Source organism: Tarenaya hassleriana, unplaced genomic scaffold (genome assembly GCF_000463585.1).
Source record: "Tarenaya hassleriana unplaced genomic scaffold, ASM46358v1 Cleome34, whole genome shotgun sequence".
In the NCBI taxonomy this organism is placed as follows: Eukaryota; Viridiplantae; Streptophyta; class Magnoliopsida; order Brassicales; family Cleomaceae; genus Tarenaya; species Tarenaya hassleriana.
In genome coordinates, this window is record NW_010966542.1 from 833,713 (window position 1) to 846,494 (window position 12,782).

At 40.0% G+C, this 12,782-nt stretch overlaps 4 protein-coding genes and 1 non-coding gene across 6 annotated transcripts in view; 1 reads left to right on the top strand and 4 right to left on the bottom strand.

Annotated features, from left to right (window-relative positions):
• Nucleotides 1–60: 60 nt before the first annotated feature.
• LOC104821764 lies at nucleotides 61–5,047 on the bottom strand. The gene is made up of 8 exons (XM_010552747.1): nucleotides 4,826–5,047; nucleotides 3,963–4,415; nucleotides 1,918–3,482; nucleotides 1,571–1,840; nucleotides 1,402–1,482; nucleotides 986–1,097; nucleotides 827–893; nucleotides 61–413 (listed from the first exon to the last, which is right to left on the bottom strand). Exons 1-8 carry the CDS (start codon nucleotides 4,899–4,901, stop codon nucleotides 323–325), a joined length of 2,715 nt encoding a protein of 904 aa, XP_010551049.1. The 5' UTR covers nucleotides 4,902–5,047; the 3' UTR covers nucleotides 61–322.
• Nucleotides 5,048–5,161: 114 nt separating this feature from the next.
• Nucleotides 5,162–5,233, top strand: TRNAP-AGG. The gene has a single exon. It is a non-coding gene; the product is annotated as a tRNA-Pro (tRNA).
• A 598-nt stretch (nucleotides 5,234–5,831) lies between these two features.
• On the bottom strand, nucleotides 5,832–7,903 carry LOC104821765 (pentatricopeptide repeat-containing protein At3g21470). The gene has a single exon (XM_010552749.1). It carries the CDS (start codon nucleotides 7,680–7,682, stop codon nucleotides 6,114–6,116), a length of 1,569 nt encoding a protein of 522 aa, XP_010551051.1. The 5' UTR covers nucleotides 7,683–7,903; the 3' UTR covers nucleotides 5,832–6,113.
• Nucleotides 7,904–8,128: 225 nt separating this feature from the next.
• Nucleotides 8,129–12,226, bottom strand: LOC104821766. Its single transcript, XM_010552751.2, has 10 exons — nucleotides 12,121–12,226; nucleotides 11,729–12,008; nucleotides 11,130–11,242; nucleotides 10,371–10,543; nucleotides 9,988–10,081; nucleotides 9,524–9,634; nucleotides 9,330–9,419; nucleotides 9,115–9,200; nucleotides 8,956–9,020; nucleotides 8,129–8,448 (listed from the first exon to the last, which is right to left on the bottom strand). Exons 2-10 carry the CDS (start codon nucleotides 11,952–11,954, stop codon nucleotides 8,339–8,341), a joined length of 1,068 nt encoding a protein of 355 aa, XP_010551053.1. The 5' UTR covers nucleotides 11,955–12,008; nucleotides 12,121–12,226; the 3' UTR covers nucleotides 8,129–8,338.
• Nucleotides 12,227–12,490: 264 nt separating this feature from the next.
• Nucleotides 12,491–12,782, bottom strand: part of LOC109117013 — a 1,790-nt gene continuing 1,498 nt past the window's right edge. For both annotated transcript variants that reach the window (XR_002024513.1, XM_019203457.1), the window contains one exon: nucleotides 12,491–12,714. Coding sequence is in view for 1 of the 2 variants with exons in the window: in XM_019203457.1 (XP_019059002.1) it covers nucleotides 12,708–12,714 (7 nt within the window). In the remaining variant the exon portion in view is untranslated. The remainder of the gene's footprint in view (nucleotides 12,715–12,782) is intronic.

The following is a 12,782-nucleotide window of genomic DNA, read 5'->3' on the forward strand; positions in this document are numbered from 1 at the left end:
CAGTTCCCAATTCTGGAAACTCACAATGTGAAACTCAGTATTGCAATGACAGAGCAGAGATGATAATCTTCCAGTATTCATCTGAACCAGTTGAAGAAAGAGTGCAATTTGCAAAGCTAACAAAAGAATATCTAAGGTTTCCAAAGGTCACAGGACATGTGAGAGACTCTCTGTAACTTAGAAGAATTTTACAGGGGTAAGAAGACAACTACTATAGGTACAAATAGCATTTCTAACCTATTGGGCAGACTCTGTAGTAAATGCAGATTATTACATCGCCTATGCTGTAGACTCGACCAAACTAATGAAACGCTGCCTTCTTTTACCTGGGACGGGGTTGGAATTCACCTTTGTCATTCCTAATCCATACTGTGGAACGTGTTCTCTTCACATGTTCCACAAAGAGACGGTACCTGGCAGTTCATGAGAATACAAGCATGAGAGCTGATAAAAAACGCATCAACAAGAAAAACTGATGCTGAAGGTTACATATGAAAAACAGGTTTATGAGTTTTACAAGATTGTAGAGGTTTTTGATGATTCACACATTGAAAACAACACAAAATACTTTTGATTTTGTGGTTTCCTTGATTTCCAAATCTGAAACTCTCCAAATGATAGGTTTTACAAGATTGCAACAGCTTTTGCTATTTACACCTCGAAAAGGACACAACTCTCCAGTCTAACGTTCATGATGCAATTTGAATTGATGAGTTCCAGTAGGTAAATATAGATTACTTCAGTTTTGCTTACGTCGTGCTTCTCTTGTCATATTATGTTTGTCAAATTCCATATTTGTGAACTTCACTTCAATAATAATACTAACCTTTCGTACTCCAATTTCTGAGTTACTATCCCATTCAGCAGTAACTCCGAGCTATAAACCTCAGCGCCTGAGGGGGGAATAAAATCAAGAAAAACTCACATAAAATCTAACAACTGGTAAATTTGGAGAAGTTACAGAGAGCAGGCAATCATAAATCACCTCTTTCTAGAAACGGGACGCAAATATCAAAATCCTCCACACATGATAAGATGAGAAGATTATCAGGGACCCTATCATCCTTTAAGCCAGATCTTCCAAGCCTCTCAAAAGCCTGCCATTTATTTTCACGATAAATCAGTTTGGGAAAGGAAAGAACATCGTTAAATCGTTCTAGCTTTTATGCACATGCAAGGATAGTGGATGATTCATGTCAATACACTGGGAATGTGAATATAAAGAAAAAACAACACTACAACTCTAAGACAAAAGGGATGAAGCAAATATGGAAGTGATTAGAGAAAAACTAATACTTTGAGACGAAGACATCAATAATACAGATCAACTGGACTGATGTATAAGAACAGTACACCGAGTAATATTTGAGTTATTATAATGTTCAAGACAAGAAAATGTACCTGTCCATGAACTGCCTTAGCCAAAGTTGTGAGCGTGTCTTTACCGGGCTTTGTGTTTGGAGTGATAAAGACTCTTCTTCCCTGAAAGTATTGAAGAAATAATGAGCCAAAAAGGAACAACAGGGAATAAAAGAAACAGGAATATAACCAAAACATATTAGATAGATACCTGTAGAAGTGGATGATGGCGTGCTCGAACCAAAGAAACACTCATGTTAAAACCAAACTCCTTCTCCTTCTTCGAGTCTCTTAATACATATGGGTCCTCATCAATATAAATGTTTACTTGTTCAATACTCTCGAGCCATTGGGTAGTGACTACTGGCTTGCCGGAAGCGATAGCCTCTAACATGTTCCTTGTGCGCACAAATTTATCCGCTATGAAGTGTGTTGCTTCTTTCATGGAGGATGCTTCGGCTATTCCAAAGCGGGCCAAAATCTAGTGGGAAAGAAATCACAACATGAGGTAATATAGTCAAGACAACTGAATTTGTTGTTTGAAACCAGAAATTATACCTTTTTCTGATGCTTGGTTACATCTTCATCAAGGTGCTGGCTGAACAGGACTCGAATGCTCCCCAAGTCTCTCCTCTTCCGTGTAGCTTTTGACTCAAGAATCGGTTCTGCAGATGGCGAAATTAAGCCACGGGCTTCCCTTAAGCAAATCGATTTTGCTGAACCCTTGAGCGATTTTATCAGATACTCATCACCCATGCATATAGGTGATACATTCTTCGGAAGCATCTTGGATTTCATTGGGGTATCAAAAGCGGAATCTGAATTCCTTCCAGACTCATTGAGATGACCTCTGGAAATTCGAGCTGACCTTCTTCGCTTGGGGTAGCTTGATACCCCAGATCTGCCCCTATTTGGCTGATTAAGTAGCTTAGAATCACATGATTCATTTAATAATTTCTTTCTTCTCTTCCCCGTACCTGACACAACGGGTTCATCAATGTCTAGAGAACCTTTCACATTCTTCTCTCCAGCCTTAGTAGGAATTGATCTAGCCTTCTTGGTTCTTGCTACTAATGGTTCTACATCTTTCTCCATGACCTCAACCCTCTTCCTTCTCTTGGATTGTCTGGTAACAACTCCTTGGGAGAGTTTCTTTCCCACTAGAGCATTTCGATCAGCATCGAGCTCGCTGCCATCTCCAAGGTGAAGCGCATCTATAGCTTCAGCAGCCATTTGTGTATCAGGACCCACATCTACCAATTCGTGCACATCAGAGGTTTTAGTGTTATTGCCGTTGGAAACTTTATCCAATTCATTGACAATATTCTTTTTAATTTCTTTTCTAGCTGCCCTGATCTTCCTTCCATTCTTTATCAGACTGTTTCGCAAGAGTCTGGAATCAGAGTGAGCTGTTCTTTTATCCGCCCCATTTACAAGTCTTACGTCATTTCCACATATCGATTTTCCTATGAGTCCTCTAGGCATGGTTGAAGATCCAAAGAACTCTTCCTTTCTTCTGGAAAACAATTCCCCGCCTCCTTCATCCTCTCGGTTATCATCCCAGTTGAAAATGTCAATTCCAACAGCTCCACCTCTGCAATTGAATTTCTTTGCCAACACCTGTGGCCCTATAACACTTGAAACGAACTTTGACATTTCATCTCTTCTCTTTCCATGGTCATCTTCAACTTCAGACTTCAAAAAGGGATCATTGATGAGCTTCTCAACAATGTTAAAAGCACTGGCCTGTGATAACTCCCCAGGTTCTTGGGAATCAATATAACTCAACCCTGCTAGCTCATTATCAAAATCGACAATGTTGCAGTTTGTTTCTTTGGGTGAATCATCAGGAAAGAGCTTCCTTGCTGTTTTGTTTCCCATTCGTAATTCATTTGCTTTCTCACCGGAAATACTGGGAGTACATTGCCGATCCACTTCCTCCCCAACACTGTTTTCTGCACTGGCATCATTTGCGGCTCCTTTACCAGATCGTTCAGACGAATGACAATTGGTTAGGATTGAACGTGAGTCACTGTTGGGCTGCTTTGGGGTTGCTACACGAGCTGCCAGAACGGTGGCACGAAAAGCTGCTGTGCGAATTGAAGTAAACTTAGGAACATTTCCTGATAGAAAAAACAAGAATCAAACAAAAGTATTAAAGAAAGCAAGCTCCAAAATCTTCTCAAGAACCGTTGGAGAACAGATAGAAAATGATGTCATCATCACTAGAAAGCATACAAATTAACATATGTTGACTACAACACTACTCCAGCAATATAAGGAGACTACTGACTGAATAAAATTCAAAGAATACAAAAAAGGTTACATGAAGATTGTTACAGGATTTACTGAGTATAAATAAGGAAACATGCATAGTTCCCCTCAATCATTTGAAGAAGAAAAGTTGATATCCTTATGCTATGAAATTCCGATGCACAGAGATAACATTCGACACCTTTTGACCTATGAAATATGAAATAACCTACAATTGCCTAACTTGAATCCTTAATCACTAAAAACAACAGGATTTCATACGAGAAACAAATTATAAGATTTCACTCTCTCAAAAACCAATGATTGACCAACTTTAAACAGAAACTCACCAGAATTTTTTGGTTCTTTCGACAGAGCATCAGAGAAATCTGTTGAATTAATCTTCTCAGAAGAAGGCTGTATACTATCTTTGTCCGAAAACAGATTTCTACCACTACTCAGTGAGTCGCCATCAGAGAGCTCGTTGTCACCCACCAAAACATCGGTAACAGCAACATCACTATCGGCAGCAATTTCATCATCAGAATGGTCCAACAACTGCGTAGCCAAACAATCAGAAGCTTTTAGCCATTGCCTTTCATCCGCAAAAGATGCTTCTTGAGTTTCAGAGCACAAAGGCAGTGCTTGAGTTTCATCATAATGAGGAAGTCCTTCATCCTCACATCCAATGTCCATGACCTGAGTCTCCTCCATTTGTTCACCTGACGAGGCAATGTCATCAAAACAAACAGTGTCCTGCATAAAACCTAACATATCGCCACTCCCATGATCCTTGTCTTTACCTGACATTTGAGATGAACAAAGATTAAAAAACAACTCATACCGATTGACCCATTAAAAAATCCATGATTGTAAAAGGTTAAAAAAATCACAAAATTTTCGGATGAATACACAAACTAATGACTACAGGAAGCATATTTCTCCCCAGAACCATAATCACACTGGAACTAACCACATAAACTTTGAAAGTTACAGTAAAACAAAAAATAATGAAAAAATTTCAGAAAGCCGGTGCTTTTCGGAGTAAAACCCGAATCTTATAAATTGGAACTGCTAAAAATTTGCACTTTCGTATAGAGAAATGCTAAACGAAGGCGAGATCTCCGGGAGATCGTAAAGGCAATAGATGAAGGACGAGAATGAAAACTCGCAGAAGAGAAAACCCTAGAGAGCAATGAAGTTACGAAATTACCGGACGGCGATGAAGGAGGAGTTTCAATACGTTGGGTCTCTTGATGCTCGAAAAAGTTGTTCTTTCCTTTAGCCATTACGATTCATATGCCAACAAGTCGGGAATCGGAAAAACACCAACCCGATTCGAAGCGATTGAGAAGTGAAAAGGAGGATACTCACGAAATTAGGACAATAATTTGCCGAAAGTTTCAAGTTGAGAGAAAATGGCCAAACACAGTATTTAAGCGCACAATGAATGAGAGAGATTCTTGTTAGGGTTCTTAAGGAGGGAAAAATTTTGGAGGGAAATTTTCCATAAAAGATTTAAATAACTGACTTATAACAGTATACGTAAGGGCATTTGGTCTAGTGGTATGATTCTCGCTTAGGGTGCGAGAGGTCCCGAGTTCAATTCTCGGAATGCCCCAATTTAATTTTTTGCTCGGCGTGTTCTTTACTCTATGGGGCCACTTTTTTGGGTCGTATCCGGGTCGGGCAACCCGGCCTAATTTCTTGGAAATTATTATTTAATAAAATTTTAAGAAATAAATTTGTCGTGGAGGAAGAGCTCACAAGTCACAGCCACAGGTCCTGGAGGAGGGAGACGACGACGAACAATCACAATGGGGTTTTTCCAGTTGACGTTGACGTGTTCTTTATTTTGATAATTGGACTGCAAAATTCTGCCATTGGGTTTTTAGTCGTCGTTCCCCCCACCCACGTTACCCATGAATCCACTTTCCTGCTTGAATCTCGGTTCGGATTTCGATAATTTCCGTGAAAGCTGCAAAATTTGAGGGCAATTGATGCCTTTATCAGTTTTTTTTTTTTTTTTGGTTCTTGTGTGGCGGTGCCTTCTCTTATTATGGAATCAGATTTACAAATAGGAATGATTTATTCATAATCTCCATTTTTTCTTGTTTTGAAACATTTAATCTATTGCCGATGATTAACAAAATTTAAATGATATTTTTTTTTAGTTAGATATTTGATTCGTAAACCGATTCGTTTGTTTGCGATCTAAGACGAACTAAGGGGATTGGATTTAAAAATTATGACAGCAAGACAGAACTGGTCCGGACTTGCCAGCCCTTTTTACATCCTGTTTGCGATCCAGTTGGTCCTGTTTGCAATGCAGTTGACGTTGACCTGTAAGCATCTTATGTGTAATCATTAGTAAAGCCTTCACTGCATATTAGGAGACATTCTTGTACAAATACTGTCTGCAATAGAATGACGTTTTTGAGTTTCATGGATGATGACGAACACTTGGGTAAGTGAACTAATGCCTCTGTATCTACCGACAATCAGGTCGAAATAAGTGAACTATGCCCTGGAACCTTCCGAACGCCGCTTTTCTCCATTGCCCTTCTGTACTCTTCAGCTGTCTGCCATCTCTCTGCATATGCATAAACGTTTGAGACCGACACAAAGTGGGTTTCCCTCCCACTGCCTGTTTTGCTTCTCTCAGTCTCCAACTGCTTCATCACTTTCTCCGCGATTTCAGTATCCAAATGGATCCCACAGGCTCCAAGCAATGCTCCCAGAACCGTGTCGTTAGGGCTCAGAGGCATTTGTGTTACCAAACCATAAGCCTCTTTCAGTCTCCCAGATCGTCCCAAGAGGTCAACCAGACAGCCAAAGTGCTTCACATTTGGTTTCACACCCTTTTCCTCCATCTCAGAGAATATCTTTAGGCCTTCCTCCAGAAAGCCTGCATGAACACAGGCAGAGAGTACGGCCAGATATGTGATATCATCAGGCTTTTTGTCTGAATTCTCCATTGTCCTGAAGATCTCCAAAGCTTCTTGACCTTCTCCATGTATGGCGAGGCATGAGATCATAGAATTCCAACAAGCTACATTTTTCTGGCTTGCCGACCCAAATACCAATCTCGAGTTGATTAGGTCTCCACATTTAGCATACATATCGATCAATGCATTTGAAACAAACTGGTTAAACTCGATTCCCTTGCGGGTAATCAGAAAGTGGACTTCTTTACCAACATCCAGACGACCCAATTGTGCACAAGCAGATAAGACGCCCGAAACTGTCACTTCATCAGGTTCAAAACCTTCTTCTTGCATCTTATAGAACGCATCAATGGCTTCTTCAGCATACCCGTTTTGTGCGTAGCCTGAAATCAACGAGTTCCAAATCACCAAATTACGCTCAAGAACTCGATCAAAGATAGCTGTAGCCTCATGCATTTCTCCTATCCTAAAAAACCCGGAAATCATTAACGACCAAATAAAGGGATTCTTCTCTGGTGTGTCCTCAAAAACCCTACTGGCAGCCTCCATTTCTCCATTGCTAGCGTAAGCTCCAAGCATCACTCCCCAAGCCTTCACATTTTTTACATCGAGAGGCATCCTCTCAAACAAATCTCTAGCTTTAGCGGTTTCTCCTCTCTTCCCAAACCCCTTTATCATCTCGATCCAAGTCACAGTATTTCTCTTAATCGGCATCGTTTCAAACAGACTAGACGCCGACGCTGTGTCTCCATTCCTCATATACCCACCGATCATGGCGTTCCAAGTCGCGACATTTCTGTCAGGCATTTCGTCAAATACCTTGCGGGCATCCAGTGTGCAACCACATTCACCGTACATATTGATCAGCGAGCTTCCGACCATGACATCAGAACAGATGCCGGATTTCATAGATTCAGAATGCAATAGTTTCCCATGGACAAGAGTCGGAACGCAGGAACAAGCCTTAAGAAGCAAAGGAACCCAGCCCGGGAAATATACTCCTCCGCGGCGGATTCTTCCGTACAAAACCAGAGCTTTGCCTGGTGATCCTCTTGAAAGATGACTCCTTATGAGTTTAGACACATGAAAGTGATCTGGGCACGAGGCTTCTTCCTGTTTCATGAGCTCTGTACCATCAAATCACTGGATCGAAACTGATCGCAGCAGTGCAGAGATTGAAGAAAACTACCAGCGGCAGCCAAAAAAAAGCTTGTGTTTTTTCTTGTCCGGGTCGGTATTCTTAACCGAAACTTCCAATCATTTTGTCGTTAACGTGGATCAGTTTGAACAACATGAACGGATCAGTTTTCTTACAGCCCTCGACCCTAAGACGTAAGTTCTCAAAATCGCATCGTCTTGTCAGATGACTTTTCTCTATCTTGTTCATTCAGATACATTTTTATTTTCTGATGATACATTTTGGGATTTTCCACGAATTTTTGGTGGTTTAATCTATTGAATTTGGTTCATATTCAACACAAGTAATCTGGGTTTGTTTCTTTCCTTGATCTGGTTGATCTCTGACTTCTCCATAACCTGGAGAGCTTGTCTGTAAATGCTATTCAGGAAAACAGAACACGCAGGATTTACTTTGCCTAGACTTTTGTCTCAGGAAAACCATTTTCATGGTACTTAAAATTCTCTGGTAATCACCAATAACCACAAGCGCATTGCCCTTGTGGGTTTTTTCTCGGTATATGTCCAGACACCCTACAGGAACAAAACTGCAAGCACTTTCATCACAAGGAAGGAAAATGTAAGGACTTTGATACAACAGATTACTTTGATACCCCGAGGAAATGAGCAAAGCTTGGATATTTCGGCTCCCATCCAATTTCGGCTCTTGTTTTTGAGTTGTTCATCTTCTTCCCTAATGGACCATTGTTGCCTGCGAAGCAAATTTATTGAAGCCCCCATGAGCTTAAAATGCTTAGAAGACCGGAAGAGAACTTTGTTAGAGTCCCACATCGGAAATATGTGGGGAACAATTGAGTCAATATAATAGCATGGACACCCTCCCCCAACAAGCTAGTTTTTGGGGTGAGTTCTACCCATGGGCTTTGAGACTTTGTTGGGCCCATTATTAATGGGTGGGTTCTATCAAATTGGTATCAGAGCCAACCGATCCTCGGACATGCAGACGACACGGCGGGAGAGGAACGGTCGGGAGAGGAGCACAAAGGGTGCGTAGCCGCCAGCGACCGAGAAGCCACGAGCGCCGTGGTCGTCGCTGTCTAAAGGGGGCGGTATTGTTAGAGTACCACATCGGAAATATGTGGGGAACAATTGAGTCAATATTCTTCTGATTATTCAGGGCAGTTCCCATTATATGGGGTATGCATAAGAAAAGCCAGAAGAGACAGAAGATATATAGTGTCTGAAAAGCTTAGCTTACTTGTGAAAGCCTCAAACTTCTTGTCATATTTACCACTTTGGGCAACCAGGTCCATCACCTCTTGCCTGAGAAGACAAGTTCGATAATGTAAGGATCAACTCATTCAGAAAAAACCCTGATGTTCTATGAACAGATCATGTGAATGGAACACGGCCATACCTTGACAAAGGATGGTTGTCACAGCCCACAAAAATCCGACCTCGAGGTTTCTTCTTCATGATTGCAACTGCCAGAGATGCAGCATCCTGTTGCAGGACACGATATGAAATTCTAAAAATGGGATGCCAATCTTCGATAGATCTGAAGATGATGTAAATCGTAGGGAAATGATGTTCAAGCTCATGGTCTCGGTACAATGTGAAAGCAATCTTTACCTCATAATGTATGAGATTCAGGATATGGTCGGGACGAGCATCAACTGTCCCCTTACTCAACCAGTACGTATGTGCTCCTCTATCAGCTGTGTACAAAAGGCTAAGGAAAACAAAAAATTAAGCATTTAATTTTCTAAACTCTGCATAATGAAACAATGATGCTACATCAACTTCATTTTTATAAGAAAGGATATGTAAAGCCCTGCCAATCTAAGGACAGTCCCTCCATGTTCCAGAACTTCTTTCTCAGCTCTCAAAAGCACGTCGGTTCTTGGGCTCTTGCCAAGTGGCACAACTGGAGAGTCCTGCCCAATAGATAAACCAACATAAGATATGCTTGTACAGGTCATGAAGCAAGTATATCTATTTGACATGTTGCTAATGCTTCCTCTCATTTTTTGAAAAGTGAATAGTCAAGAAGGTCGAAGTATACTGCTGCATATCATAATCATTCGCCATCTGATTAATGGTTATATAGTTGAATTTTCAAAGTTTCTAATTATTCTGAGACCTTTAGCCCAAACTAATAAGCAAATATCCCAATGTTTCAGCTGACAGAGTTCAATAATTACGAAATAGAAAACTTACTATCTCTGTTTATTTTGACAACATCCACAGAAAATCACAAGTAGAGATATATTCGTGCATAAAGATGAACCTCGTGGCATTCCCCATTATCGAAGCAATCATAAGGTGCAGAACTAGATGTGAATAAGAATGATCCCTCGCCATTCCAGTTTGACGTGGCCAACCTGATCCACCCGTCATCCATAACATGAGCATAGAGTCATGTAAGAAATGGTTGGATCAAGGGAAGAGAAATTTATTATTGCAATCTCGTAAATTTAGCATAATAGACAACCCATTAGACAGCAATTTAAGTTAGCTTTGCACTTCTTCTGCCTAGAAACAACGAGATAGTAAAACTAATTGCACAAGAAGCCACATGTTTTTTTTTCTGGTATTCGGTAGCAAAACTTAATGTAATTGAATAAAGGCTTCAACTGAATATTTGAATTTTTGGAAGTGATTTCTTATTACCTGAGATCACCTGCATAGTCTGAGGATTGTGAAGGGGGAGCACAAAAGATCACAAAAGGGAACCTGTCCGTAAAGGCGGTTCCTTTAACAGATGGTCTGATACCCAATTTCTCCAACTCGTTGTGATGAATTGTCGTCACGGTCTGCCCATAGATTTGACAACCTGGATGCTCCTGATCGACAAATGAAACCTCTTACTCTAACAGCAATATGACCAAAACATGGTTTTTATTAGGAACTTTGAGCACAAAGGAGAGACAACCAGTATGTCTCCTCAATATTTCCTCCCAATTCCATTTTTGAAATCCACAAAGTCAGCAACCGTCATATGAATAGATACAAAAAAAAAACATAAACCAGACAACCATAAAATCCATGGTGAAAATGAACATGATATCCATGTAAAGAATTTTTTATTTGGCGAAAGTTAAATGGAATCTAGGAGCAAAAAAATAAAGCTTATGTTAAATCTTCCAGCAAATGAATCTGAGGAAGTAAGATTCTCATCTGCCCGTTAATTTCCCACTTTTACACTTAGAAAACAGTGGATAACACTTTGATCGGCATAAAACATCATCAGCCAGAATGTGTAACTCAAGATTTATGTGAAAGACGTACTTTAAACATAACTAACCACGATTTCTCAAACTTCAGATCAGATTGCTTCAGCAGAGAACCCACATAAGTAAGGACAAAACAACCATGTAAGAAAGAAACAAGCTCAATGTCCCCTGAAGTAAAGTAGCACAGAAACTATACCTCTCTCCATTTTTCTGCCACTAATCGTCCAAGAACACCTGGTCCAACAATCAGCAAATCCTTTGCCCCGACTGAAACACTAGACTCAGCATCCACTCTTTCATTGGTTTCACCTTCATCAAAACCCAAAGAAGGCCACAAAAGACAATAAGATCCGCATTTGAAAGCAGCAGTACAACAAAGACAGTACCCCGTTATTGGCTTCTCATCCTTGTTTCTAGCCAACATGATCAAATCAGCCATAAAGTATCAAAGGCCAAACTCCACATTAAAGTCAGACATGCTAATACTTGTTCAGATATGCAAGTTCATCTCCTATGAATCTTAGCACATTGGAAAATTTATAGTTCACTCCACAAGCACAACAAGAAACTGAGCTGCAATGCTGTCTTAGCACTGCAACAATTAAACACAACAGAAGAAACTCAACAAATAGCGGAGGAAGGCAGGACATGAGATTCAACAACAAAGAACATATCTCTGCAGAAAGCATCCAAAATTTTCACGTTTGATGATCCTAAAAACCTTCTAACAAAGCCCTCGAATTGAATAATAGCTTAAACCTAATAGAAGGGAACAGAAATGCAAGAAACACGTACCGACAGTGGAAGATGAAGAATAAGAAGATTGAATAGGAGTCGCCATTATCGAAGACGATGATAATATGAACGAGAACCTAGCTTTCTTGTCCGGAAATCGGGCGTGCCTGAGAGCGAGAATCGACGAAAAGGAAGAAGATGCTGAAGAGGATTGTTTGGAGAAATGGGTCGAGAGAATTCTGGGTCTGACGGAAGGAGACGAGACGCAGCAACAAATGAAACCCATTTAGGGAACAAATCTGAAATGTCCTATCTCTTTTATCTCGAACGGATGAATTTCCTGCAAAATCAGATTTTGGGGTGGGTTTTGACTGTGAGATTTTTGGCGACTGGTGCTCTTGTCGTGTGAACCAGTAGAGATTTCTCACGTTACCCGTCTTTAAAAATCTAACCTTTATCTTTATGCTTTAGGCGCAAAGTCCGAACCTTTCACTTACAGAAGTGCGAACTAACCGAAGAGCTTCCTGGATTTTGTTTTCAAAGTTGTTGGATATAAGATGTTTTGGTTCTTGCGTAAATCCTTGGGTACAATAGAGTGATTTGTTGTGATGTCGAGATCAATATATAGCTTCCATAGTTATTTTCGGTGAGATAATTGAATCTAATTTAAAGATTGATTAAACAATCAAACTTTATATGTATATGTGTATGAATGTGGAGCGTAATCTACTTTTATATATATATATATATAGAAATTCTTTTTTTTTATGGTATGTATGTGTGTGGGGAAGTAGTAGCGAAATTGAAAGTAAGTTGAGGGGAAATTGATTTTTATATAAAAGAACAGAAGCTCAAATTATTGAAATGAATATGGACAGTAATAGTTTTCCTTGTTGATTGGATTGCATCATCATCATCATCATCAGCTAAGAAGAGTTTCATTCTTCTTTAACTCATCCAAATCCACGTTTACGTCTAAACCCGAGTTCGGCAACAACTCATCAACCATGGAAGGAATGCTGGATTTCAGTTGAAGCAGCTACGGCCTGTTTCCAATTGTAACACATAAGGAAATGTTGACTTCGGTTTTTTTTTTTTTTTTTTTTTTTTTTTA